At 33.3% G+C, this 16,647-nt stretch overlaps 2 protein-coding genes across 2 annotated transcripts in view; one reads left to right on the top strand and one right to left on the bottom strand.

Moving 5' to 3' along the window:
- Positions 1-1,180, bottom strand: part of LOC149579848 (cullin-1-like) — a 28,486-nt gene extending 27,306 nt beyond the window's left edge. Inside the window, 1 exon segment of the mRNA XM_089802624.1 lies at positions 1,079-1,180. Within this exon segment, the coding sequence (XP_089658750.1) occupies positions 1,079-1,180 (102 nt within the window).
- Positions 1,181-1,297: 117 nt separating this feature from the next.
- Positions 1,298-1,969, top strand: LOC149579847 (6-phosphogluconate dehydrogenase, decarboxylating 1-like). The gene has a single exon (XM_089802614.1). It carries the CDS (start codon positions 1,298-1,300, stop codon positions 1,967-1,969), a length of 672 nt encoding a protein of 223 aa, XP_089658740.1.
- The last annotated feature ends 14,678 nt before the right edge of the window (positions 1,970-16,647 follow it).

Genomic DNA, 16,647 nt, shown 5'->3' with positions numbered 1-16,647 from the left:
TTATATGGCAAGTTCTTTTCATTAATTATGGTCAAGTTTAGACTAGGTTCATTCTTGTTACTTAATAGATACATTCTTATATTTTTGTGGTTGCGTGGTGCTAAAAAGTTTGAAAGATTATTTCAGGCTTGTTTACATTGTAGTGATTGTGGCCTTTACAAATTTCTCCTATATAAAATTTATATGGGTTGGCATATCTCAGATCCTTTTTGTTGATGATTTCAAAGTGCATTTTACTCTTATGTCTTAAATTGGTTTGACAGACCAGCTGCATAATCATTTTTCTATTCTTTACATGGTTCAATTTATTTTCACACCATCTTTAACTATTTCTTAGGTTCACATTGATTTCATATGGAAAAATGGAACAAAAGCTTGGTCTAAATTTTGGTTGTTACGATGTAGGCAACTAAGTGTATTGGGTGTGTATGGACAGAACTTTTGGATGCATTGCCAAGCAAGAGAATACGTGAAGATGAGGCAGAATCTAACAATAGTGTTGAATCAATTAATGATGAATATGAACTTGAGGTAACTTGGTTCATATATTATACCTTAAAGTTTACAAAGTTATTTTTATATATTTGATGTTATCCCAATGTGGATAGACATGCAATACATTTCTCATATAATAATTAATAACTAAGGATGTAAAATCAACTTAGCTGCATTGTTTTATGTGAAAGAATGTGTTTCTTAGTTAAGCATTGGTACTTGAGTGTTTCTTTTATTGAAGATTGGAAGCACAAGCTTATATTTTTGCATGGTTGAAGGATGTTTTAGTTAAACATAATAATATTTTATTGTAACTATAGTAACATTCCATTTACATGGTAGTGAAACAGTGTAGGAAAAGCGTAAGTGGAATTCAAATATTCACATCCAATTAAAACACAAGGCAAAAACTTGGGGGCTAACTAAACAAAACACTAGCTCTTATAAAAAAAACTGCATTATGTTCTAAGAGCTTGAGAGAGCTGATTTGACTGTAGTGTTTGTATCCCTTGCCTAGTTTCCTAGTTTAAATTGCAATCTGGATCACTATGAGATTTTCATATGTTGCCTTTATTGTGAAAACCTTGCTCTTGGACGGTTTAGCCTTTTCGAAGATCACACCAAAATAGTTTGGCTCAATAGTTGATGCTAAAACAGTTAAACTTAGAGCTCTAAACAATGACATTGCCACAAAAATCCAAGGAACTTTGTTTCAAATGTCCTTTGTAAGCTAAAAGTTCTAAGCCTCCCTTGGATGTTAACCTTACTCTTGATTTTGATTATGTGAATACAAGAAAAAGAGATGGCTGAATTGTCGAGAATAGGATTGGCTGGATTGGCCATGATGGGGCAGAATCTAGCTCTCAACATTACAAAAAAAGGCTTCCCCATCTCAGTCTACAATCGAAGCCCAGAAAAAGTAGATGAGATGGTAGATAGAGCCAAGCTAGAAGGAAATCTACCAGTAAAAGGCTTCCATGATGCCAAGGAATTTTTGCTCTCAATCCAGAAGCCCAGAGTCATAATACTTCTAATCAAAGTAGATCCCCCCATGGACAAATCAATTGAGACTCTGGTTGCCCACATGGAAGAAGGGGACTCTATTGTGGACAGTGGGAATGAATGGTATAAAAACATGGAGAGAAGGCAGGAGGAGGCAAAGAAGAGGGGGCTTCTGTATTTGGGCATGGGGGTTTCAGGGGGTGAAGAGGGTACCAGGAAGGGCCCTTCTCTTATGCCTGGAGGGTCATATGAGGCTTACAAGTATATTGAGGATAAAATTGTTAAGGTCACTACGCAGGTGGATAGTGGCCCTTTTGTTACCTATATTGGAAAGGGTGGATCTAGCAATTTCGTCAAGATGGTGCACAATGGGATCGAGTATGGTGACATGCAGCTTATTGCAGAGGCTTATGATGTACTGAAGTTTGTGGGTAAGGAAATTCAAGATTCAATTATTTCTCACTTTCTATGAGTACTTTTTTTTGGTGGGTGATATGATTTGCTGAAGTCTATAGGTAAAAAAAATTAAGAGTCAATTTGGTTTCAATTTTGCAATCCTCTCATCTATGGTCATTATTTCTAACAATTTGGAGTTGTAACTTTCCAACCCATCATCTTGGGTAGAAGATGATTAGGATCATCCTTCATATTTAGATGAATTTATAAAATGTAAATCCCAATTATCAAGGAAATCCTATCTAAACTTTCGTCGAATTGAACTGATGCACACAATTCCTCACAAACAATAAAAAATAGTTACAAAAGCACCCAAGAATCTGAGTAGATCTGGATCAAACTCTGATATAGTTAAATTCAATATTTTGCCTTAACATTCGCCACTTTCTTCCCTTATTATAAGATCCAAAAAGGCATCCTTTATGTGGTTGCAAATTTTTCATACAAGACAAGTGGAACCTGCTTTATGAAAGCAGCTATACAATCTCCATGAAATAAAAACTGTATTGCAATCTTATCAAAACAAAAATGTTATTCCAATCTCAATTATCTCAAAGCATTTTTTACAACTTGAACCCAATTTCTAACTAAATCCACCTTTAGAAACACCATATTATGATCTACAAAACTCTGCATTGGATAACTGCTGCCAACCTTAATTGTGATCGAAAGGAGATCGATGCTTCGATATCAAATCTTCAAAATCTTGAAGTATTGGATTGCTTGGTTTAAGATAAAATTATTTTTTGTTTAAGATGTGCCAACTTGACTGCTTACTATTTCTTGAATCCATGCCAAGATAGCCAAACTTAGACTCTTTTATATTCTAGTATTTTTTCACTTTCTTTATTTTGAATTTTTTTGGACATTCGGGTGGTCCAACTCGAAGGTGGATTAGCTGCCTTGCTGCATGATTGTATCATGCTTTTGTCCTCTTTCTATTCATACATATCAACAGTTTTAAGATGTAGAAGATCTTTTGGCAAATCTAGAGGAAATAAGTATCATTGATCGATTTTTGTGGAATCTTGTATTAACAAGCATTCTTCATTGTAATTTGTTACATTGGCCTTTTTCAAATCAATCATTTTGCACATACACTATAGTAGATCACCAACTATGTTTTGCCTTTTTTAGCATCCTCTTATGAGCCTTCTCTTCACAAGTTTAAATATTTGGTCACTTCTAAATATCCTTTTTCATGGTTTCAAAAAAATTCTTCATCCCTTAAAAAATAGTTCTATTGTGTGAACTCTTGACAAGAGTGGGTATACACCATTTTCAAAGAGACATACTTAGTGAAGGAATTAACTAAATTGTTAAAGTAAATTATGCATACAACCATTGCCACCGTCTTCATTTGTATCTAAGGAAACAGTGCAACAACTTTCCTAGCATTCAATGAATCAGTTTTCATTTCTCTTAAGCTTGAGAATAACATCAACAACTGCATTGTGGTCATGCTCATGGCTTCTTCCATAAATTATACTAAGTATGACTAAGAATTTCATTTCTCCTTATAAGATGCATCTTTCTGGTATTCACAAGCTACAGTGTAAGCAATCTTGGAAAATTGATCCACGACAATGACCAAAATATACCATCAAAACCTCTGTGTATGACTCAATATAAAATTCATGCTAATACATTGCTTATGTTTTTAAATTTTCCAAGATACTAAGTATCAATATTTTGCCTAGTTTTAGTTGCCTAAGCTTGGCAAGTTTTCAAATGTAACATCTATTCACTTAGATCGCAATATCTCAAGTCTTAGAAGACAAATATTTACACTCTTCTAGTTGTTACAAGATTTTATTTCTCCCATATTATTCTGATATCTAACTAGCATGTGCTTCACATAATATGGTCTTCCTCATGGTAGCTTGAGGATAGCACAATTTCTTTTCTCTAGAATAAAATTGATCATGCATCATATGTTAAGCTAGAGATAAAATAATCATGTTGTACTATGATAGCATTTCTGATATAGCACAAGTTTATTAATAAGAAAATGATGCACCAAAATATCAAGTCCTTCATGTCATAACATCACTAATAGTTGTGTCATTAAAATTCTAGATCATACCTGAACCGAAGTGGCAAAGAAAAATTAACAAAATGCACTAATTTATTGATGCACAATCATCTAGCTTTGTCAATGTTAGTATTATCTCTTTCAATGGTTTCAAAAATTTTGAATATCTTTAAGAAAAAGGACCCATGCCAGATCGTGAAACTCTAAGAGTCCCTGTATAATCCCTGTCTCTTACAAGTTTAAGAAACTCAACCTGTATATCATAACTAGTAGTCTAAAAATGTCATGATTGTGAACATAGAAATAATTGACCATCCTTTTATATCAAATATACTAAAAATTATAATCAAAGAGAACATCTCAATACTTTCTTTAGTTGAAATAGAAACACAAGATTTTCCTCAAAGAAGTTTGAATTCCACTGCTTGATATTTTTAACAACCTTAACAAATATGCCTTTATTTACCAGTTCTTGCATCTCCAATACAAATTCAATTTTATCAACATAATTGTAATTCAAAATACCCTAAATAAAAGATCAAAAAGAATTGAGGGTAAGTATCTAAGAAAACATGATCTCCTTAAGGGAAAATTGATCATTTTTGGCTCACATGTACATGATCAAGAGTCTTACTACTAATTCCAGAAAGAAGTTCATTATGATCTCTTTTTTTGGTAGAATCCACCATTAAATTCCCTTGTGATTCACTCTCATTATGTCTCCTTTTCCACCTAGGATGATTTTCTAGATGTACTCCTAATTTATCAGTATGACAAGTCTTGTTGGAGCTGCAAGCTTCACTACCATGAACATGTTTGATTGGAGATCTCGATTCAACATCTTAATCATGCTTATGTGAGAAATTTAATGGGGGTTCATACATCACCATGTCATTTGAAATGGTTTTAATAACTACCTACTCTTATCCACTCCTAATGTTAATAGTAGAAAATTCCTTTGAGCATGTATTATCTGGATTGGTATCATCTGTAATTAGCTTCAATGATCTACTTGTGAGATAGATGTCTAAACCTATCAACAAAAGTCACAGATTATGACAATTTGAAGTAATATCTTGCTAAGGATAAATTATTTATTTCAAAAATTATTGGTGTCTCAAAACTAACAAAAGCCACCCTTTGAAAATGCATCTTGCATTTTCTTGAATCCATAAGTGACCTTATATGAGGGAGAAATTATACTAGAATGTACAAGGCCTCTATATACACAATATTATTGAACTAGGTCATCAAACATTCACATGTTCAGCTTCATTCGGCTAAGTTCATTCTATGAGAAGAAATACACATAAGAAAATAAATTCATTCAAAAAACCTGTGACAACTTATCATGACAGACAAAATGGAGATGATACCTTCTATTTGGAAAATAAGTAAATATCCCCAAGGAAATACCAAATTCAAACTCATGCTCAGGTTGCATGTGTCAACATTCCCCATCGACCTTAGTCGCAAAGCTAACTAACTTATCAAGAGTGTGTATCCCACAAATGAAATTGGAATAAATGTTACAACCTCTCACTATAGCAGAATAAGAGATCAAATTAATTTTTTGCCGACAGCTTTCTGCTTTTACTCATTTTTGATGATTGAAGGATATCCAAAACACCTACTTTTCTCCCCAATCCACAAAGTTCACCTTCCCTTCTCAATAAAATACATCCCCCTAATTTTACTTATTTAATATTAATCACATCATATTATCCATAGTCTAGCCTTTCCAAGGATGCAATCTTGCAACAAATCATTGTTTTGCATTCTTCCTACCTTCATGTTCTATATGGACTAATACTTCCTTGGCCAGACATTTTTAGCAGACTCTTCCTCCTTAGCACCACCAGATCAAAACACCAAAGCTACAGAAGCCACTACCAACATGCTCTATACACTATAAGAAGAATGTCTCTATATGCAACATATATTTTTTTAATGACCTCCCTCCCTTTTTTATTAGAATGTGTCTAATAATCAAGGTAACTAAGAGATTCATGTATGCTTCTTCATCCTTGTCTGATTGATCTTCTATTTGAATAAGTTAAAATCTTTTAGAGTGTCAGTGGATAGCATATGTGTTTTAACCTCTTGTGTTCTATAACTTCGAAATAGTTGATGTTAAAAATAGCATCTTCCTACAAAGTTGTACCTAACTAATCTACATTGCAATAGACTCTGTTGCCCAAGTAAACAAGGCACTAGTCTTCAAATTCATTGATAGATTGTCATTTGTTTTGTATATCCAAAATCAGTACTGACATTCCAATTTGACTAAGGAATTGAATGAGAGGCAAGAAAGTCAAGAAAAACTTAAAAAGGCCTTAAAAGAGAAATTAGATGAATGTCACTAATTTAACACTCACATCGGACAGATACAACTTGATTTAAATGAAACAAAGCACAATGAGCAAGAACTTGAGAATGCGAATGAAGTCTTAAGGGATGACAGAGCCAAAGCAAAGAAATTCAAGCATGAATTCAAACTGAGCATTGAAAAGCTTTATGAGCAGCTAAAAAGGCAAAAACTAGTTAAAGATAAGCAAGGATTGCATTATGAACAAGGAGAATGTTCTAAGACAACAAATTTTAGAGCATATCAGATTGAGAAACCTAATGAGATGCCTGCAAATCAGACCAACAGATAGAAATTCAATGGAAAGTGTTTTACATGCAACAAGCTTGATCATAAGGCAGGCTTAATTGTACTCATTTAGGATCATAAGTAGTTAATAAAACTATAATTTGCCAAAAAAGTTGAATTGCACATGTTGTAAATATGTACAATGAACTGGAAATTTAAAAAACAATTAGCGTTCCTATATAGGAAGACTAAAAACTAAATGAATGGTTCAGTGCATGTTTTTTAGTTGACCTAAAATTATGATATCACTTGAAAACTAAAATGGTTGATTTCATCACTTAGTGAAAAGTATACCTGAACCAAATTTATCAAATAAAATCTAATCTGCTAATAGAAGTGGCTGCAGTATTCTAACAAAATAAATGAGCAGACATAATTTGTTTGCCAATTTCAAAAAGTTTCTTTGATAAGCCCGATATATTTAATCATTAAATATTAGGTTTGAAAAAGACTGTACTAATCTTTCATTCTATTTTTATTTGGTGGAATGTCTACCCCACACATATCTTAATTTTGCAGACTGGTACCTACCTCAAATCTATCTTAGAATTACTTTTTAAATGAGGTTCCCAATGAAATCTTGGACAAATCTTAAAAAGTTGGACTCACTAAACTATATGAGGTAAAATTCTAGGTAAGAAGACACCTTAACAAATAATTGATTTTGGATTCTTTTCTATGAAATTGAGTTAAGCACTGGGCTCCACACTGTAATTCATTCCAAATGGATTTTATTTTGGGAATCCACAAAACCACCCAAGTCCCATCATGATTGATGGCTAGTGCACACTAACCTAGCACTTGTGCTCAAAGCATCCTCTTTTTCTCAATGCGTGGGATCAAAATTGTGCGTTGTCTGGCTATTATATTTGTAAATTCATCAAATGGAAGGGATGAATCATGGGTCACATTGAAGGATAAAGATAAATTCATCACTGATATTCCTTTCTTTTCCCACTTTTATTCTCTCCATCCACCAATGCTACCAATTTGGCCTGATACTCCACACCATTCACATGTTATTCAACACCATTCCCCTGCCATTGGGTCTTTCACTTTTATGGAAGATTTCATAAGTTTATTTTGTTTCCTAATATGCATCATAAGTTTATGTCATACTTCATTTTGCTTTTCAATATGGAATCAAGAGTTTGTGCTGATACTTCTTTGATTAGAATTTAAAACTAAAAGGTACTTATTTCACTAAATTTGTTTATGATAAAATCTCAGCTTCATTTTTTATATCATATATGAAAATTGAATCTTGTTGTTTGTCATAATCAATCATCCACATTTCAATATCATATTCATTCGACTCCAAAATTGATTTGATGGTATATAAAAATTGTGAGAGAGCATTAATTTGGACTCATGTCATGATCAATTCTAGACAAGATTTAGGCAAAAGCGAAGCAAACCATCAATTATTTACCAACTAAGTTCATGCAAAAGTGACAGAAACCAATATTTATGTGACTTCCAGGAATATTTAATTTTATAGTTGCTAGAATTACAATCTGGTTACATAAAGATGATTGATTCAAAAGTGGCTTGAACATCAATTGTGAATCAAACCTTAGATTCAAGGTAGACTATTCCATTACCCATTGGCCTAATGAACAAGACCTATGATTATGTTTCATGTGTAACTCACTTGGGTTCGAAACCTTGTATGATCCATCTATCAATTACTTGTGTAATATCAAAAGATTTGAATACAATAGAATCAAACTAAAAAAAACAAGTTCTTGTGCAAGCTAAAACAAAACCTCCAAATAGAGCTCAACAAAAGAGTGTGAGAACAACATTACCATCAAAAACTTGACTCAAATGTTACCAAAGCCTCCATTGTTTAATGATATTCTCCTTGACTAATTGATATGTAGATGCTCATTTTCTTAAGGATGACTCAATTTGACAGCATATACTTTGCTCAAACTTGATGGATTCTTGGAATGGATGAGGGAGTGGCTCAATTTATAGAATTTTGGAATGGAGAATGGATAGTAAAGATCTAATGATGAGATCATTGTGAAGGATGGTTGATAGGATCCTCGTAGTTTGAAGGTGAAGATGAAAGGTGGAGATTGAAGGTTTTAAATTGTGAATAGCTCGGATGAGCTTACTAATCACAGTAAGTGGTTGAAACCATGAGGGAAATAAGGGATGTGTGCATCTAGATTGGCTATATTCTTGGGCTTGGTGGAGAGAATAATGGAATTATAATAACAAGTTCCTTTAGATATTTTGATTCTTCGAACATTTTAAGGGGCTTCAGGCATATTTAAATACTAATATTATTAACTATTTTAGCCATGTGTGAGGTGAAAAAATAATTTTTTATTTATTTATTGTGATAGAGTGGAAAGAGGGATTACTTAAATAATAGGAACAAAGCAACACTCTGACTGTTTTAAGAGGAACGAGGGGATATATGGCACCAGATTGGATAAGCGATTTGCACATCAATGTGAAAGTGGATGTGTATAGCTATGGCCAGATGTTGTTGGAGCTCTTCAGGAGAAGGAAAAACTTCAATCCAATGGAAATACCAAGTAACCAATATTATCTAGACTGGTTGTTCAATGAGATGGTGGCTGGAAATTTTGTGGGCATGTCAGATCCAAGGCTGGGTAGTGAGGTCAATCTGGAACAAGTAGAAGTGTTGGTGAGGGTGGCATTTGTGTGCATTCAAGGGAACAGTTTGTCGAGACCTCCCATGGGAGAAGTGGTGGTAATGATGCAACAAAAATACACAATATTGACTCCCAAATCCCAAAAGATCAATACTAGGTTCTATTCCAAAAACTCTATTGCCACGTGCTCAGAGTAAGTTCTTTTCCATGTTCACTTCTAGTCACTGAAAACAAACAAACAATATATCACAAAACAACTTACCAAATTCTCTCTAGCAACCCTCAAAGTTTGGTTTGATTCACTTTGGTCGAAAAATGATGTTAAATGTAGTAGTGCGAGTGCATGATGATGCCAAGTATTGTAGTGGACATCGAGTATCAGAAGGTCACCAAATCAGTTCAGTGAACCCGAGTTATTTACTATTGGGCCGACTTAGTAATGTTTTGTTCACTTGTGTTTTAGCCAACCTTGCAATTATAATTATTGGAATGATATATATGTAATGTATTATATCATTTACAATGTATGCATGAGAGTATCAAGATAGACATGTAATGTTTTGAGAAGTATAAATGTGAATCAGTAGTAGAGTAGAATACTCAATAAGGTCAACAAGGAATAGTAAAGATTCATCAATCACAAAATGTGATCTGTAGTTCAAGGATCTAATCAGCAATCAAGTTGTAAGTCAAATCTACTGTTTCATCCTAACAAGTGAACTAGTTTCTAAATCCTTTAACAAGGTAGACTTAACAATCTTTTGTAAATCTCTTAACTGAGTGCATACTTCATTGTATGTTTATAAATCCTCTAACAAGGTGGATCTAGCAGTCCTTGTGCTCCTAATAGGGTAGATCACCAAAAGTGGTCAATGTAAGCCTTAATAGGCCAACTTTATACTACAGTATTGAAGTTTTGTGGGTATTATCCCCACCTCAGTTTTACTTTCTATTTGGAAGGTTTCGGGGTTACCAAATCACTGTGTACGTGTGTTATGAATGTTTGATCTCTCATATATGCAGTAGATTAGATGAATGAATGGTGAATAGTGTATATGGTTGAAGTGTTGAATTGTTTAAAGTTTTGAAGTTACTAATTCACCCCTCCCCTCTCAATAACCTATCATATCTTGAATATTTCCAACAAATTTTTCACTCTATTAGACCTAGGGCTAGGTTTTAAATGAGAGAGCTTTAACAAGTGCATTGACTTAGATAAATTAGCATAGGCTTATGACAAACTGGAAAAAGTTTTTCAAGATTCATATATTAAGGGTTTAATAAACTCAGAGTCATCTATTAGTGTTACTGTTACACTAGACATAGACCATAAGCCTCCTTATCCGTATGATATTTTTGTGTCATGAGTTCATAATACTATTTCTTTGTTATCATTTTCTCTAGGATTGGATAGTAATAAGGAAGTGGGGGCCAATGTTCTTGAAATAATTAATAATATATATTGTCGAGGTCAGTCAGTTGAGAAGGTAGATGTAACATATAATTTTGTTCAACACATTATTGAATCTATGCAACAATATTTACTAATGATTAAAAAAAGTACAACTACAGGAAAAATGAAGACATTTAGGTTCACAAGTTACTTGTTCTACCTTCTTTTAGGAAAGCATCACCCAATAGATGAGATAGAGAACGACAAGCTTGATATTGAGGTCTATAAGTTTGATGAGAAAACCCAGAAGAAATTAGAGACTTCAAGTCCAGTATATGAGTGGAGACATAAGATGAGTATGAATAATAAAAATAATAACTACAACCATTTCTTAGACTTCTTTTTGGTACCTATTTACCAAAAACTCGCAAGCACTTCAATGCCTAGATTGTCTGTGTCTTGTAAAGATTGCATTCAACTAGGAAGTAAAATTCAATTGGTTGACTAGTTCTTCATGGAAGAGTACACTGTCTTAAGGTTTTACACTTCAGTGGTTGAACCATGCAAATTTTCAATGCATGTTACAGAAAGGGTTTTTGCACTAGAATATGTATGACAGATGGAGAGTGTAGATAAACTTTTCACTAGACAACAAAAGAAAACAATATTTCCTTCCTTTCCTTTTGCAATTGGAGGCCTCACATTTGAGTGAAAGGCTTTCAAAGTGGCAAATGAATTGGTAACTTTTTTTGGCTTTGATTTTGTCATTCATTGTAATTATGATCCACTAAACATAATAAAAACAAGACTTATTGCTAATGGGAACTCTATGAGAAAATATCAACATCAAGAGATGTCACTGATATAAAAGTTAAAAAATAAGGATTCATGGGATGAGGTTAAGATAGAGATGGAGAAAAATGCAACAAAGAATAATATTTCAACACAAGAGTTGTCATCCCAAATTACAACATTGCACATATTAGAGTCACACAAATCAAAGCCTCTTACATACTTAAATTTTTACAAGAAAACATATCAACCTTTTAAGAGGTCTATGTCGAAAACAATTAAAGAGGCATGCACATTTGAATTATGGTGTCAAACCAAGATAATTGAATTTGGGAAAATGAGGCAAAATTTGGGTGAACCTATGACATCAATAAGTTTTGAGGAAATTGAGGAGGATGAACTTTTTAGCAATTATTGGAATAAAGAGCATCCAACTATACTAAATGATTTTGAAAGTTGTAGTCACAGTGATATTTAAAGACAAAAGGACCTCACACTTGATGGAAATATTCAAGATATTCAGGATTCTGGTTCAACCAAGAGCAGACATATTGTTAATCTTCATATGAGTGATTCTATTAAACAATTATATACTAAAGGGGCAACTATGATACAAAAAATGGGTTATGCAGGTATAGGGCCCATTAGTGCAAGTGGTGAAGGGATTTGGAATCTAGTTCCAATACTAGACCCACCCAAAAGAGGAAGTAAACCAATCATTGGAATCTCTAATGAGATTGAAGATGATTCATCTAGAAAGGGCAAAAAAAATTATATGTCTGCTTCTGAAGGTCATCACAACACATTATTTGTTAAATCTTCAAATCCAATTGTAGTTGATCCCACTGGCACTAGCATGGATGAACCTTGTGCAAAAAAGCAAAAAGTTATGACAATTATAACACAAAAAATGTCAGCAGTTACTTCACCAATGTATGCACCAGTAACTTCTATACAAAACCTTGAAAATAGTTCTAAAATGCCAAGATTTAGAATGGGCCATCTTTAGTATGTTGGCAATCCTCAAAATACAATTGTAGGTGGAGTAAGTTTAACTATAGTTGGAGGAGCATGCAAAAATAAAACTAATAATTCACCTTTCAAACACTCAATTTTGGTAGCAAACCCATATTTTAGTTTGAAGGAGTTCGCATCAAAGTTCGATCAGACAAGAAAAATAAATAGGCAAATTATGAAGACTTTAAAAAGTGATGAAGTTGCTAAATGTCAGGGATCTACTAACAATATATTTCCAACATATGATTCAAATACCAAAATGATGAACTTCATCGCTGTTATGACCCTGGCTATAAATAATAATCCATCGAAATATGTAATAAATCATAATGATGTGCAAGTTACCAATCTTCAAATGGATTTGTCAAAAGTGAAAAATATTGACAAAAACAATATATCAAAAGAGAGTAACAAAATGGTATATTGTCCATCTCCATCCTGAGGAGCAGAAAGAGGAGAAAGCTAGGTATGCAGAAGGGGAAGTGCAGACTAATGACAAGAGGAAAGTGTGGATCAAATTCAATGTCAAGACTTCCAAGATGAGCATCTTCAAGGAGATTGTGAATCTCCAAATCCTCGTGGATAATCAAGAAGATCAACAACTGGAAGAACTCATTGATCCAGCGATTGTGGCTATTTCGGACAGAGCCAGGGAGACAGGGATGAACCTATTGAATAATGCTCATAATAGTATGATTGATAATTTTAGATCAATCAAATGGCTTTTCCACGAGCTCGAGGAGGTCAAAGATCAGGTGAAACATATTGAGGCAACAAGGAAAGGGATGGATGCCAATAGGAGGATGGATTCAGTTGACAGGCTCAGTCTAGCAGAAAAAAGGATACCCAACCTGGAAAAATACAATCACAACCTTGTGAAATAGATGTTCTCCTTGTTAAGCTCCATTAACAACAACATCATCTCTCTCATGGGCTAGATCAGAGACAGAGAAATGCACGAAGATGAGGATGGAAAAGATAGGGAGGAGGCCAGAACAGAGGATGACTCTGCAAAGGACAACTCCATTCTTGATCAGGACCAAGGGAATCAAAGGGAGCAACAGATAGAAGTGGAGGAGAATCAACTGGTCTTTGAGGCTACTCAGGTTATGCAAGATCTGGAGCGAAAGAATGAGGAATAACTCTTGCTTGTTCTTTTGTTTATCATTGTCTTTTGGCTTTTTGTTCCGGCTTTAGGCCGAGGCTTTGCTTTTTTTTTTTCCTGGTCTTTTCTCAGAGCTCTTTCCTTTGGCAGGGCTTAATGCTTATTATCAGCCTTTGAACTTAAACTTTTTTGGTTGGGCTTTCACGCTTATTATTAGCCTTTTTTTGTATTAACTATTGGGTTTCAGGTTCACTATAAAATTTTTTTATCTAATCAAAAACAAAATGGTATACTCTACACTTTTGAAAGTAGAGAGGGAAAACAAAAGGCTTATAAATAAAATAGAAAAGTTATAGGCAAACCTTGATAATGTTAAGGCCAAGGAGATAGCAACAGACAATAGGTTCAAAGAATTGCAAAATAGGATAAGGAATTCTTCTCCTACAGAGGCGATTGTCCAGTAAGAAAAGATTAATGAACAACTAAAAAATTTGACTAAAGAATTGGATGAGTGCAAAAAAAGAATTCAGCATGAAAAAGCCTCTACTACATAGTTGTTCAAGTCTGTAGAGAGCAGTGCACAAGTCAACAATAAATTGAAAACTGACTTGGACTTTGATGTCAAGGAAAATAATAATTTGAAGATTGAATTGGAGAATGAAAAGAAAAAAGAGGAGTCTAAGGCAAGGATAATTGATAATTTGTAGAAGGAATTGGGGAATGAGAAGAAGAAAAGGAGTCTAGTGCAAACATAATCCACAATTTGAAAAAGCACTTGGAGAATATGAAGAAAAAAGAGGAGTCAACTACAAAAACAATCCTTGATTTGAAGAAGGAATTGGAGAATGCGAAGAAAACAGAGTCTAGCACTACTGCAAACAATAACACAATCCACCATATGAAGAAGGAATTGGAGAATGAAAAGAAAAAAGAGGAGTCAACTGCAAAAAAAATCCTAGATTTGAAGAAGGAATTGGAGAATGTGAAGAAAGAGGAGTCTACTTAAACACTACATGATTTGAAGAAGGAATTAGACCATGTTAAAAAGAAAATGAGGAATGCACTATGAAGACAATCCATGATTTGAAAAGGGAACTCAAGGATGAGAAGAAAAAAGAAGTAACTACTACAATCCAAGATTTGAAGAAGAAATTGGAGGATGAGCAAGTGAACAACTAATTGGCAAGGGCAACTAGAGGAAGTATAGAAAAATAGTGAAATAGAGATGTCTAAAATGAAGAAAAAGATGGAGAATGTAATTGCACAAAATATAACGATGTCTTCTGAAGACCATCATGTCACGGATACTATAATAAACATGGTTAAGATTATCAAACAAGAAAATTGAGACAAAATAATGAAGAACAATGATAGTTTGTTTGAATGGATTGATTTAAATAGCAATCTCAGACTTTTCTTTGAAAATTTAAAAAAAGATGTTGAGGGTAAAAGAAGTATCTTCACCAATTCCTTAAAATCTTGCTAAACAAATTTTGAATAAAGTATAGAGATCCAGTGATAGGGATTTGGCAAACCAAGGAATACACAACTGCTTGGATGTCTTTGTAATGACCTTTGTTGTCTGTCACAATTGTGAACAAGTAATGGAAATAGATGAAGCTCTCAAATTTGCTTCCAAAGACTTGATGAAGATGAATCACAACATACTGAACTTACTAAATGTTGGACTACCTAATCCATCTTACTCAGATGACAAATTCATTGAAAAAGAAGATTACATGAAAAAGTTGAACACCATGAATTCTGATTTAGGCAGCTTGCATGAGGAAACCACTCTAGAAAGAATTGCAAGTTGCATCAAACCACTATCAACAATGAATAGAGTGATAGATAAATTCCTCGATTCATGTAAAAAATCTCTTTGAAGTATTCATTGTTGACGAGGTTACAACTATTTAGCTATAACCTCAAAAAAATAGACCTTCCAAATGATGCAAAATGGAGCACCCTAAAGAACATCATTGGAGTTGGGTCATCTTCTCAAACTGTTAATGTTGCTGTCAATGACAGTCATAGTTGATAGCATTAAGAAGTAACAACTTAGTAAGTGATAGTACTATAATCATTTTGTTATTTGTTGCTCTTTAATTTCAAATTTTGGATTTAATTTTAACTTTGTTTAATGTTAATTGTTACAAGAATCAAGAGTTAGCATATCAGGATAGTTGGACAACCAAGCACTGGCATACTATTACTACACAGAGTAGATGGAAAAAATTTCCCTACTCTTACTTGAAAAAATTGTATAATTGGTAATGTGGCAAATTAGCAATATGATTGTACACACATAATGTATTATGTAGTAATAATTTGATTATATATACAATTACAAACCGACTTACAATTATTGTTGCTCCCTTGTATCTGTAAAAGGGAATTCAGGGTCATTTGACATTGAGTCATTTGCAAAGGGTTGTAATTGTTTGTAATTGTTAAATGTATTATGTTACAGGCTGATTTATAATCATAAATTATAATACAATTTTTTTAAATAAAGCTTATTCTGTTAAATGCATTATGTTACAATTTCTTAAAGAAACTAGAATCAATGAAAATCTAAAAGTAAAAATGTCTAAAAACTAGAATGAATAAAAATCTCAATGTAACGCCCCGCCAAGAGATCCAAAAGAACTAACCTAAATTTTTACTAAGTTTGCCAAACAATTTTTTTTTTAAAATCATGAAAGATAAACCATTCACATCAAACACATAGTTGTGGAAGCAATAACATATAAACAACTAAAAACATACATAAGCATACATAACAAGTTACATTTCTTAAGGATCCCAAGATGTTGAGTCACATTTAAACTAATTAACACTAAGTCTAACAACTACCACATCCACATGAAAGAATAATAGAAAGTCCAATGTCCATTTTATACATTTGTTCCAAATGCCTCTTGGCAATTAAATTCAAAATGCTCTATCATCCACTGTACATGTCATAGGGTATGAAAAGCTTACATGATTAAACATATGTAAAAATAAAGATACATCATCCTCATTGAATCTATGATTCAAGTGCAATAAAGTAAA

This window comes from Cupressus sempervirens, chromosome 1 (assembly GCF_028749045.1).
Source record: "Cupressus sempervirens isolate cs-2001-9-10 chromosome 1, ASM2874904v1, whole genome shotgun sequence".
NCBI classification, from domain to species: Eukaryota; Viridiplantae; Streptophyta; class Pinopsida; order Cupressales; family Cupressaceae; genus Cupressus; species Cupressus sempervirens.
Note: the sequence above shows the minus strand (reverse complement) of the source record. Positions and strands in the feature narration are given on the sequence as shown.